The sequence below is a fragment of the Nannobrachium achirus genome (genome assembly GCF_963921795.1).
Source record: "Nannobrachium achirus genome assembly, chromosome: 6".
NCBI classification, from domain to species: domain Eukaryota; kingdom Metazoa; phylum Chordata; class Actinopteri; order Myctophiformes; family Myctophidae; genus Nannobrachium; species Nannobrachium achirus.
This window is the reverse complement of record NC_137815.1, coordinates 55,835,924-55,849,695: the sequence shown is the minus strand read 5'-3', so window position 1 is coordinate 55,849,695 and position 13,772 is coordinate 55,835,924. Positions and strand designations below refer to the sequence as shown.

Below are 13,772 nucleotides of genomic sequence, written 5' to 3'. Positions count from 1 at the left end.
AGATACTGTATCATGTGGTTTCTTTTGTGTCACAGCCCAATTTTCGGTACAGTAATTAGACCGAATAAATCCGTTCATCCGACTGAATTGAAACTCGACACTGAAAACCCTGAACAGTCTGACGGTGCCCGATTTATATGAGTCAGACAGACACTCCAGACACATTTTGTGAATTTCAAAAAAGAAAAGTCATAATGGAAGTGAATGGGTGTCATGTTAGGCTGAAAGCTTGGCCAAATGCCAGTGGTGATGCCAGTGGTGAGCATTGGCTAAAGGCTCAGCTTTTGTACTGTCAGCCACATACATACAACCAGCACTCGTCATCACCCTACTTGTTCGCCCTGCTGCATGGCACAAGTAATTAACTTAATATATAAATAGCACCATTCACTTCACACTAGGGGTATTTCTTTGTATTAACCATAGACTTAAAGGTGCAATCCATAACCTTTTGTTTGTGAATAAAACCTTATTTTAAACAATCTGTATGTTGGGGGTATGTTAACACAGTGGTTCTCAACCTGTGGGTCGGGACCCCCAGGGGGTCCTCAACAGTAAACAAACCAACATAAAGTTTAAGCCTACAGAGGGTATCTGGACATTTCTAAAGTGACAATTTAAGGACTTTTTAACACCTCTAAAATGACAAATGAAACATTATTTTCACAACAGAACCGTGTTATACAAACCGTTATGCCTCAACTCTTAGTGCTCGTCAGGGTGGGGGAGTCGCCAGTTAAAATATGATTATTTTGGGGGTCGAGCCTGGAAAGGTTGAGAACCACTGTGTTAACACAAAATACAGTAACTAACAACTGCGGTGGTTGGATGCTGTCGGCAGTTTTTGCAGCTTTGAAAAAGCCTCACAACCTTTTTTTTTTGTTCTTGCAATTTTGCCATAGCAGTCACTTTAGGACAGAAAGCAATCTCCCCCAGATGGTGGGTTATGTCATTTTGGAACACTTCACATCCCAGAAACAGTTGTGCAAACAAGAGCACCATTTGCTAGAATTAGGTCACCAAGGCCTTGCATAATATAGAATGAAGAGTCCATCTGGGTCTATTGACACTGAGGAAGCAATTTTGCTTGCAGATGAATTTGTTAATAATTCCCAGTCAACATTACTCATCCTGTTTTTGACAAAGTTATTTCGCACAAATTAGGCACATGAACAATACTGCACAGATGAATAATTGCATTGTCTCATGGGGGTCTCCCAGGACAGTGGTTCTCAACCTTTTCAGGCCGTGACCCCCAAAATAATTTTAACTGGGGACCCCCCAACCTGACAAGCACAAAGAGTTGAGGCAATACATTTAGTAGAACACGGTTCTATCGTGAAAATAGCTGATCTACATGCTACATGCGTTTTGAGCATGTAGATCAGCTATTTTCACATTTTCTGCCTCTAATATTTCACAATTTGGCCAATGTTTAATTTGTCATTTTAGAGGCAGTCTCCCAGTCTCTCTCTCCAGCTTTTTCTTTAATCTTTCCAGATTGCATTAAATTGGCAACCCAACTAAAAATGATGTCTAAAAACAAATAGCCTTTGTTGTCTCTGATAAGATAAGAATTATGATACATAATTCTATGTTTGTGTATGAAGCTCATATGACCATATAATATATATAATATGAACTGAACTAGACCACATTTTGGTCGGATACTGTGGGTTCAGGCTAAATAGATTACAGGTCATAGTAACTTTGGTTGCCCTGACTACGTAATCATGATATACTGTATAAATCACTAGTGGTGGAATATTACCAACACTACGTGGCACTTTCTTCCTGTTATTTCCTTGTTATGATATGGGAACGAATCAATGAGTTCCTACTACTTCCTTGTTATGATATGGGAACGAATCAATGAGTTCCACGCTTCTCATAAACTGTATGTCTTTATATACATGTTTTCCTCCATCTTGGAGGAGAGAGAGATTTAGAAAGCTGCCGCTATGGTACGCTCACTGTTTGTCTCCTCTGTCTGACTCCTCTCAAAATACAGCAATCTAAAAGATATAGTCCTTTGGTCTCTGTGTTTTATTTTAACTATGGATTTATAGATCCATATTTAACTTTAATAATTTATCTAATAGTCTCCACCAGCCGAAGGCATGGGGGAGAGTATGTTTTTTTTTTCTGTAGAGATCGGGATCCCTGCTATTGAACAAACTTGAATCTGAATATAGACTACTATAGAACTATCTTTTACTTTAACCTTTTTACACTTACACTTACCTTTATTTGTCATGATTATTGTCCCTTGAAATAGCAATTATAACACTTTAACTTACAGTAACAAAGGCCTTATCAACCTCTGTAGTAGCCTCGGAAACCCAGGCTTCTTTTGGCCTCTGTAGTAACCTGTGCAATCAACACTGTGCCAGTACTTGGGTGAAATTCTTCCTAATATAATACATTAAGCAGTTCGAGGGGTTGAACATCACAATGTAAGTACAAAGTGTACAAAGGTAATGCATTAAATAGGAACTTGGCACACTTCTGCATTATGGATTTTTGACTCATTTCCTGCAGAGCGTTATAGTGCACTTGATAGACCTGATGTGGGTTAGTAAGTCCACTGTGCAATAAAGAGTCAAGTATTACAAATTGAAGCATATCAAAGCCTTCATCTTTTACTGTTTGATATTCTGATGGATGGAACAGTGTGGTAAGCTGGCTGGGAGGGAACCGCCTGCAGGGGAATTGTTGGATCAGGTATATTAAGCATTTGTGTATGAAGTAAACAGACACCGTACATCAATATTCTGCCAGAGAGATCACAGCCAGTAAAGGGAGAAACACCCCATTTATTATGACAAGTACACCATCTAATCTAATTGTCATCTTAAACAGGCCTCTTTTCAAAACATTTCCCACTTTATTGAACGGTACAGTGGAGAGATGGGACAGATGGGGGGAGTGAGATGTTATGTAATACAGGTCATGAGACTGATTTTAATGGTGCCTGACATCGCAGCAAGGTCTAACTGCTGGCTGAGTCTGAGCTATACGATGATGGCTTCATTCTCACTATTAATCTATGGGAACATGAGTTCTTTTTTCGTTTTGAACATACAAGGTTTCCATCTGACCGCGATGATAATGTTGATCTTCACCTTAAATAACTTAAGGATGTGTCTACTCTTTAACGTCATGCAGGTCTAACTGCTGGCTGAGTCTGAGCTATACGATGATGGCTTCATTCTCACTATTAATCTATGGGAACATGAGTTCTTTTTTCGTTTTGAACATACAAGGTTTCCATCTGACCGCGATGATAATGTTGATCTTCACCTTAAATAACTTAAGGATGTGTCTACTCTTTAACGTCATGCTATCTTTTGCCTATGTGAAGGTTATAGGTTGCCAGGGAGCCAAAAGGCTTACATATTGCATACTGTGTTTGCATGTCACTTGATATTGTCAGAGGATATGGTAGATGGAAGGTGCTGTTATTTAGATTTTCTTTTCTTGACCACAGATTTTTTGAAATATTTAGAGCAATGCTAGGTTTGATGCTTAGCTGGCATCTCAGGTTCACTGAGGAATATTGTTGTCTATGCACTCTACAATTTACCCTGCTGTCTATTGACTATATGCCCTCGCCACGGTCCTTGCTCTGCTTTCCCTGATGTTGCCATTTAAGTCTGCATTTGCTAAATGGCAAATTGGAAATTGAAAGATCACAAGTTCAACATCTTTGCTATCAAAGTGCCATTGAACAATTGGGCACTTAATCTTATCACTTATCACAACTAATCCCTTACCCTAACTAAACTGACCTGTTGGTGTAAGGGTCATTTATTGTTTCATGGAAAAGTAACATTTTCAGCCCCCACAATAGCCAATGTGTCCATAAAGAAAGAAAAAGAAAATGATAGTAATTGGTGGCATTAACCAGAAGTACAAACCCTTTAGATCTCATTTGGGTCCTAAATTGAGTTAAGAGCACAATGCATCGCAACTGCATTATGAGCTTGTAGATCAGCTATTTAAATACGGATGCTAGGGTTCAACTGGTTAAATCTATACAATATGGTGTCTGCGAGTTCCTCACAAAAGGGAAAGAGGAGCACTCATCAAAAAGTAGTTCCACAAAAACCTCGTCTTGGGTGCACGGTTCAGGCAAACAATGAACTTTACAACAAGGACACCAGCACTCACTTTAAAATGAATTCTTCCATATTTATTATTTAATAAACAAGGAAGAATTAATTCTAAAGTGAGTGCTGTGGTGTCCTTGTTGTGAAGTATGTGGGTTCCTTCCACCCCAGGAATGACTAACCTACTTGATTTAACTTACTTACACTGATTGACATAGTGCTGAGCACCATGACGTGAGATATAGGCTTTGCCGGATAACACGATTAATAAATATCCCTTTGCAATGCAGTGCTGTCACTTAGAGATGGGCCCACTTGATTAAATGGTACACTCCACTCAGATCACTTCATAACTGCGCCATCAATTCCATCGCCATGTGATTACATTTTCATCTTTGATTGCTTCCATCCTGCCACTTCTCACTATTCACTGGGTCTGGGAGTGGGAAATAACCCGCTGTGTTGTCTGTCAAACATTATTTCCACTGGGAGATGTCTCACAAGGGGTAACTTGACATTTCCCATTCGTGCCATGCTAATGACGTCCAGAGAATAATAAGGCTTTGTTTTATTACACGTGTTGCAACATTTGCATAGGCTATTGGTGTGCTGTATCGTTCCATCCATTGAAAGGGCAAGTGTGTTCTATCCGTCTGTCACTGAATGTTATATGAGATACTTCAATGGTTTCCTGTGTGTAAATAAGCCAAGTGCTTTTCTAGGATCTCCTTTTAGTTGACCTTGTACCAGTGAACTGTACCGTCATGAGACTGTACCTTTTCCTATGCAAACTTCTACTAAAGTCTTCAATCAATCAATCAATCAATCAATCAAAGTGTGAATATTAGCATAAAAAAGCAATCATTCTGGTTGAGGTAGTCTCAAAATCTGAGGGAAAAAACTGCTTCATGTTTAATTTCAACTGGTTAGAAATATTAGTATACCTTCATATCTATCACTTTTATAGATTTAATGAGGCATGTGAAAACCAGGTTGATAACAAGATTAGGCCTATTACGTTACACTGTAGGCTAAGTGCAGTTCAGGTGTGAGGTGTGCGCTGATATTGGGATACATTTATAGCCTGTTTAAAAAAAGCCAGAACACAAGTTAGCTGATGTACGTAAATGAAATATACATCAACCTAAAGATAACTGCCTCCTTTTAAAGTAGCGAAATATGTTCAACGTCAACACCCTGATCCCAAACATCTGCCGAGCGTAATTTAACGGATAAGAAGAACATGTGCGCATGCTGCTGACGCATTTCAGCGCTTTAATTGTAGAGAGGCTGAAAAGAGGCCCGCATTTGGGGTGTGACTGAGAGGTGTAGTATGGAAGGTGCACTTATACTCAGATGTAATGCTGTCCTGGGTAAAGTGTGTGATATAGAATGTAACTGGGTTAATTCAAAGTGGAATATGTGAGGTCTGTATCGCTGGAGGCATATGCCATGCGTCCCACGTGCCTGACTTCCAAATGAATCAAGGCTTTTCCACAGTGTTGATGCCACTAGCAAAGTGCATAGGGCTTTTTCAAACACTAAATATTACATCAAATAACCCTGGCGATGTCTCTGGTGTTGCTACTGAAAGCAGAATCCGTTTTTCATGCTTTTACAGTAAGATATTATGCAGATTTCATCACTGATTTAGAATAGGATTCTGTAACTTTTCTAAATTTAGCTCCCTCCCTTGATTTGGAAATGATGTGCTTAGAATTTTAATCTGTGAGGAATCTATTAAGTATGCTACCTACCTTGCATTTAATTATGGACCCAAATTATTTAAACCATACTGTAGTGAAAATAAACAGAATAATTAAGTGTGAGTTGTCAATTTTCTTTCTGCCTGTCTGCCTGGATTTGCATAATATGTGTGGTCATTTTGCCATATGCTGTCAGTTAATATAAGCTACAGGTTGTCAAAATGTCATCCCTAAATTATCTGACCATGCAGTCCTAGCATGTCCTCTGGAACTGGGCTGCTACATGTAGATGGATATAGCTGACTTGTCACATTTTGGATGTCTCCATTAATTAAAGTGTGAACTCAAAAGAGTGTGTGCAGGCGGGCAGGCGGGCGGGGGGGGGGGGGGGGGGGGGGGTTCTGGCCCTGTTACAGATGTTGTCCAAAAATCATGCAGATCGGTACACAGTATCTCTGTAGCTGTTAAATGGAACGGGTATCTACTATTACATTTTTCTTAGAGCCGCATCCCACTTCCACGCCCATTTCGCCTCCACTTCAACTCATAGCCAGAGCAGATGTCGGTAGAGTGTAGGGAATAAAACCGCCCATAACTCTATCATTGGCCCCCCGTTGCCATGGTGACCGCCGTCCATTGGCTCGTATTCCCAGCTATGGGACCGGCGGATCCAATTTCAACCGAGGGGGGCGTAGCCAGAACACACACACACACACACACACACACACACAAATAGCTAATAGTTAGCTCACAACTTTCCACTTTTCTCTTTCACCTCAATCGCAGTAACATCCGTATACCACGTCATCGCATCACCAATACGTTTTTTTTATTTTTTTATTTTTTTTTCCAATTTTTTTTTCTCAAAATTTTCTTTTTCTCAAAATTTTTTTTTTCTCTAAAATTTTTTTTTTGAGAACATTTTTATTTTTTCTCCAAAAAAAATTTTTTCTCAATTTTTTTTTCTCAAAAATTTCTTTTTTCTCAAAAAACTTTTTTTTTCTCAAAAAAATTTTTTTTTCTCTAAAATCTTTTTTTCTCAAATTTTTTTTCTCAATTTTTTTTTCTCAAAAAAATTTTTTTTCTCAAATTTTTTTTCTCAAAAAAATCTTTTTTCTCAAAAAACTTTTTTTTTCTCAAAAAACTTTTTTTTTCTCAAAAAACTTTTTTTCTCAAAACTTTTTTTTTTCTCAAAAAATTTTATTTTCCAAAAAAATTTATTTTCTCAAAAAAACCATCAGATCGTGGCCACCCTGTACCTCAGGGATTTGTTTTCGACGAATATTTACTCCTATAGACGCAACGCGACGACCTAGAGGGGAGGCCGGCGCAGCCGGCCGACCTTCTAGTTTCTTACATTGATGCTCCTACATATTAGCATGCAAGCACCAGTTAAAGTTACTTTCCATCCCTCATATACTGTGTGCACAGTGCACATCCCATAACCCACACACTGCACATCATTTCGGAGCTCATATCTTTGAACGGGTAAGGGCTAGTTTTTCAAATTTAAGCTTTTGATCAGATTCTTCCAGTGCCAAAAACCTTAAAACCATAATTATTTTTTTAATGAAATGCCTAAACATTTCTGGTTGTTAATGAGAAGGGGAAAGAGACAGATCGCACACTTCTTGCTCCAGGCCTTCCAATAGTTCGTTTTGTTCTGTAATCTACAGTGTGCAGCTTTGTGTTAGCTTGTTTCTTTATCCTGTTTACCAATCAAATACATTGGCAACGCCTAGCATGCTGAGTGCTGTGCTATTGACTCTCTTGGAGGTTGTGATTTGAACTCCAAGTTCCCTGGAGCAAAGTGTTTTAAAGAGTTTTCAAAAGCTGCAAGATTGTAATTCACCTTATCACCCTGTTGTTTTTTCCCCGAGCCGTGGGGTATGTGGTCATTGAACTGCGGATCACGTTGGACTGTTGGTTGTACTTGTACTTCATCACTGTAAAGCAGTCCACCTCCTGGCCCATAGCATGCCATACAGGGACGTGCTGACCATTGGGAAAAGCGGGACAACTCCCGAACGGCCGGTTCATTCCCGGCCGGTCCCGGCCAGCCATTAGGAAAAAATTGAAAATAAAATGTCGTCCTTCATTCCATTTTGGGGGCTGGGCGGCCAACAAAGTAAATTGTCACTGTCGGGCAGAAACCTTGTATCTCCAAGTTTCAAATGTGTAATTTTTTTTCGCAAAGCAAGGCCCTGCTTCATCATACAAGGCCGTCGCACAAAAGTAGTGAAAACAGCAGATCTACAAGCACGGTGCGAGGCGTTGTGTGCTTGTAGATCGGCTGTTTTCACTAGTTTAAATCATTTTTAAATGATAACTACAAAACAAACGGCTTTGGACATACAAGGTTTCCACCTGACAACGACGAAATATAACTCATGCAATTGGCCCACTGGCTTGTCACTTGCCATGATCTGAAATGGCAAATCTTTGAGTAGCAGCAGCGCTATAGAGAGAGATCTCTCTCTATAGCGCGCAATGAGGGCCTCTCCAACTCTTTTTCCCGGGCTGAATCAGGGGCCCAGCATGTCCCTGATGCCATACTTCCAGTTTCAACACCTATTTGCCCAGTGGACTACCAAGCCACCTTCTCAATGTTCAGATTCTCAGAATGACAGCTTTCTGACTCTACATTATTTGCATAATGACAGTTCAACTTGATCATCAACATTTATTCTGATGTTTCATGCTCGTCTTCTTTGACAGATTGAGAAAATCATGAATCTGATTGGAGCTGGCATTGAGACATCCAACAGTCACCAAGTAACACCAAGTACAGGTATGCCTATAATAGTTTATTATCTAAACTGTTTTATTGATGTGTACATCTATTATAGTTCATGAGGTGAAGCACAAATTAGAGAACAACAAGGGTAAGAAGACCTTGATTTAACCGTGTCTGAAACTAAATGGGAAAATATAAGTCTATCTTTAAGGCAACAGCATCTCAGTTGAGAATATAAATTATATAAGTGCCAAATTATAGATTTCTTTTAAAGATTTGTTTTGGGGCCTTTATTTATGCCTTTATTGATAGGATAGAGTAGACTGACAGATAATGGGGAGAGAGGTGGTGAGTTAACACTAGATCAATTTGCAAAATTTCAGTAAAAGTAACACCAAATGTTGAACTGTATGTGTACCATGCTAACTACAGCCATATATTATGGTTTTGTCATTTTGGTATAATATCAGTTAAACAATGCAGAAGTCAGCAGAGCAGTAACAGCATAATGCCACACATAGTCATAGAACTGACTGGGCATTATTCGGGCTTGGCGTCGGGTTCCATTGTTTTGGGGATTCTGCGGCGAGTTCTCTGGGTTAGCCGGGCTCGCTGCTTGGCTAAGTCAGACAGCATGCATTTATTTAGTTTGGGAGTTTCGCTTAAAGTTCCCTGATTTTGCCTAGCAAGCATGCGTGTAAAATATTCTGGGAACATCTCCAAACGATGAGCCTTTAACGCCAAGTTTAACTGTATTCCATTTGTTGCAATAAATGGTTGAATCTACTTTGACGTGAGTGTTCCTGACTAATGAAAAAGAACGTAAAACTCAGCCATGAATTTATCTTTCTAGGAAAAATACCAAAGGGAATAGTCAGAACCGAATTCAAGTACCGTATTAAAATATTAAGATTAACGGCCCTCAAACTGGTTTTAGAAACGATGCCCTAGTGTAGTAGAGAAATGGAGGGAGCTACAGTAATAGAACAAGCAATGGAGCAGTTAATATATACAATCAGAGGAAATCTTATAGGAGTAGTATTCTGTGGTGTAAATGGGAGATCGGTGGCATAATATTTATGTGATATACGTAGCAACTAGCAACTCAGCTAAAGAAAAGTACAGTATAGCTATTACAGTATACCGCTATTCCGGCAAATCCATGCCGTACATCGCATCTCCAGTATTGGCTAGATTATGCTTAGTTCAGTGTGGTATCAAGTACAGAAAATAGCCGACCTCCGAGCTTGGAGGTCTGCTATTTTCGATATATTCACCAAAAGGCCCTTTTAGAAATTTCAGCCCTCTGCACGTCCCTGTCCATAAGAGATAGAGGTGTTCTGGTTTAGCCTTTTTTGCTGTTATTTTTTCCACAACAGATTGTCTTTGGTTGTTTGACCACAGGTCAACTTTGTCTCATTATGATTCAACAGCCCTCCCCCCCTCCCTCAGCCACCCACTCAACCCCCCATGCACGGGCACGCACGCACACACACACACACACACACACACACACACACACACACACACACACACACACACACACACACACACACACACACACACACACACACACACACACACACACACACACACACACACACACACACACACACACACACACACACACACACACACACACACACACACACACACACACACACACACACACACACACACAGTTGTAATAGAGCTTGAACCGACGCTCCGCTTCATCGGATGTCCTTCGGGCTGCACAGAGGGAGAAGCCAGCTGGCATCGTGCTCATTTTGTTTAGATTACACCGCTAGTTTGATCCACTGAAAGGCCTACCTCCACTGCTCACATTAGACACCTTGCCATAAGGCGATTTCATCACACAGTATTGTGTAACAGAAGTTTGCTATAGGCGTCCGCCGCGGACTGACTGCCTTTTAAAGATCTCATCTACTTAGGTAACATCTTTCATTTGTTATGTATGGTCCGTGCACTTAAGATGTGCTGAGGAGAGCAAGGTGGAGCCCCACTCAAGTTGAAAGATAGCCCAGGACGAGGGAAATGTCTTGACCGTGCACAATATGCAACATCAGAGCCTTAAAAAGAGATGAAATACCCACACGCTTGAATAGGATTTAGCCTAAAAATGAAGCGCAGGATGAAAACTCTCCAATAGCGCAGTCTGACCTATTAGCGTGTCGACCCCTTACAGAGTAGGTCAGTTAAATAATGAGTGCACGAAAAGTTAGTTGCATCAGCTCTTTTCATAAAGTGAACCAGGTGAACAGCGACCAGCAAAGGATTCCACTCTATAAGTGCACATCGGATATGAAGAGATTAAGCCTTGCGTAAAAGGACCTGCCGTTTTGTAATGTTCTATATGGTAATGGACCACAGTTTCTACTACTAGGAAGACAGCTAGTTCATAATATTTTTCACAACGTGACGTACTGCACAGTGCACACCCAAGCATTTCTAAATTAATTGCCGTCCTAACAATAACGACCTGGGGTTGTTCCGTGTTACATAACAGGAAACATGTTTTTTATATATGTGTGTGTGTGTGTGTGTGTGTGTGTGTGTGTGTGTGTGTGTGTGTGTGTGTGTGTGTGTGTGTGTGTGTGTGTGTGTGCGCTATTTATAGGCTTTGTTTGAACAACTGCATACTGAAACCATCCCAGATTCAGCTGAGTCATGCCGTAGCTTTTGTACACAAGGAAAGTTGGAGGGGGGGGGGTTGCTTTCTTGGTAAAGGGGTGTTTTTCATTACACATAATGTAATAGAAGTGAACAAACAGGTGCCTCTTTTGGGACACAGTAGAGGGAGAGGGATAGAGGCTATGCATAGACAGGAAGCCCAAGTGTCACTCTTCATACCTCCATGTATTTATTGTGACATAACCAGGATAGCCCTTATCTGTATTTTCCCTCCCTTCTTCCCTTCCATCCTTCTTTCCTTGACTGTACCACCGTTGCACTCTCTTTACAACAGAGCTCATTTCCCGGGGACGGCTCGGAGCCAAGTGTTGCCAATTAATCTTTAGGTAGCGGATCAGGTTACCGTGGCATTTCGCCACCAAAAAACAAGACATTTTCGTATCCCTCTATGCATGCTCAGGAACGAAGCTGCTGGCGTTCTGAAGAGATTGTCGGTTACAAGAGCACTGAGTAGTAAATGAGCTTAAGAAGGGAGACAGAGAGAGAGGTACAGAGCGCTAGCACCAACAGCACACAGCTTTAGCTTGGGCTGTGTACAGTGCACACACTGAAGTTCAAAGGGAAAATTGTCCGTCTTCGCTTTTCCCTGAATTAATTCAGCTTTGCGGCTCATTTCCTCCAGCACATGGGAGGATGTGTTGACGACGAGCTTGTGACATTTCTCCTGACTCTGATAAAGAGAACCAAGTCTTATCTAGGCACAACCTCTAACGCTGTCTGTAAACAAGCCTATCGTCGTTATCGGGTAGAAACCTTGTATCTACAAGTGGTGCGAGGCGTTGTGTGCTTGTAGATTGGCTGTTTTCACTAGTTGAAATCATTTCTAAAATGATAAATGCAAAACGAACGGTTTTGGACATACAAGGTTTTCACTCGGCGACGACGCTATATAGCCTCAACTGCTCTTTCTGCTTTGAGTCTATAGAGCTTGCTGGATTGAGTGGATTCAGACGGTGGATACAGAAACCCACAGCTTGGCCCACTCGGCAGCAGTACCCACACCACCACCACCCAGACCCATCAGTCAGTAATTAGGCCCTGGTTCTGCCTTGTGTTGTTGTCCCAGATGAATGGCTGTAATTGGACAGTGGAGGATTGGTTCTGAGTGAAGCCGACTCTGGCGTCGGGCTCAAGTAAATAGATGAGTGGCGGTAGTGGGGATGGGGGATCTTTTTGGTGAATCATAATTAGCCCACTTCAATCTTCCTTATACTTCCCATTAGCATCTTATCCACCGCACACGTTTCATCACTACCAACCCCCTACTATTAGTCTTTGTCTATCCTCTTATCTGTTTCCTGCGCGCACTCTCTCTTTCTCTAGCTGTCACATGGTTCCTGTTCTTTCCTTTTTCCCTCTTCCTCTTCTTTCTCCATCTTTGCCCTTGATATTCCTCCCCTTTCTTGGCCGTCGTTCTGCCTCTCCTTCTCATCTCTCTCTCGTCTTCCGCTCCTGGTATGGGGTGCCATTCTGGCAGTAGATACAAATACTCAATGGTCATTTAACTCTGAGCATGGGTACATCGTTACACTCTTGAGAGTTGAAAGAACACAGAGGATGTAACCGTGTGCCGCTTTCTGATCAGGAGCGGTGAGCCCCCGTTGATGACTGACTAGTCGTTTAGAGACCTGGCCTGGCCTGGCCTTTTACCCGACTGCCAGCTACCGGGCAACACGCAGCCATTTCTGTTTGGGGCTCTCAATCAATACACCTCCCCTCTGTTTGGCACCAACTCCCCGCTCTGTTCTGGATGGCTGACTTTGGCTGCTTTGCTGGCTGGCGTTATCCAATTGGCACGGGGGATGTAAGGCGATTGCAAGTAGCCTGAAAAACCTGCATAATTATGCTCTGCCTGCAGCTGCACTCAGATAAGGCCAGTGATGGACGTAAGGGAGCGGGGCTGCATAGACAGTGTGGAGTGCCTGCTATAGTCTGCCGATACTTCTTCCTGCATAGATGTTAAGGCAGGGGCGTTACAGGGGGGGAAAAGTGGGACTGAGTTACTATAGAGCCCAAGGTGGAGGGGCTTTAATTATGTTATACTTTAGCTATTGAGAAATAGCAGATATACAGGGTTAGCGTGGCACCGAGTGCCGCGCTGTGAGCTTGTAGATCTGCTATTTTTCAAAAGTCGTGCAAATGTGTGCAAATCTTTGAATATATGTATTTTGTAAGCGAACATTTGTAACTCAAGTTTTGCTTCTGGGGGGGGTCCCTGGAACTAAATATTTTGAGATGGAGGTCCGTGGCCAAATACATATCATTTTGGGGATCCTTCACACGAAAAGGTTTGAGCACCACTGACATAGAAACATAGGTTTTTCCAAAAACCTTAAAAATTCTCGATTTTTCAAAAATAGCAGATGTACAAGATAGTAGCACGGCACTCGGTGCCGTGCTGTGAGCTTGTATATCTGCTATATTTCAATAGTTAAAGCACAAAATAACACTGAATCCTTGTACCCAGGGCCCAGAATTTGATGCGACACCACTGATTAAGGGCTGTGTGGAAATGCTGTAAAT

The 13,772-nt window shown here is 41.4% G+C and overlaps 1 protein-coding gene across 1 annotated transcript in view; it reads left to right on the top strand.

Moving 5' to 3' along the window:
* The window catches only part of anks1ab (ankyrin repeat and sterile alpha motif domain containing 1Ab), a gene marked incomplete at its 5' end in the record, with an annotated part of 82,296 nt that overhangs the window by 18,121 nt on the left and 50,403 nt on the right, over window positions 1-13,772 (top strand). Inside the window, one exon of the mRNA XM_080728297.1 lies at window positions 8,537-8,609. Coding sequence (XP_080584423.1) covers window positions 8,537-8,609 — 73 coding nt within the window. The remainder of the gene's footprint in view (window positions 1-8,536; window positions 8,610-13,772) is intronic.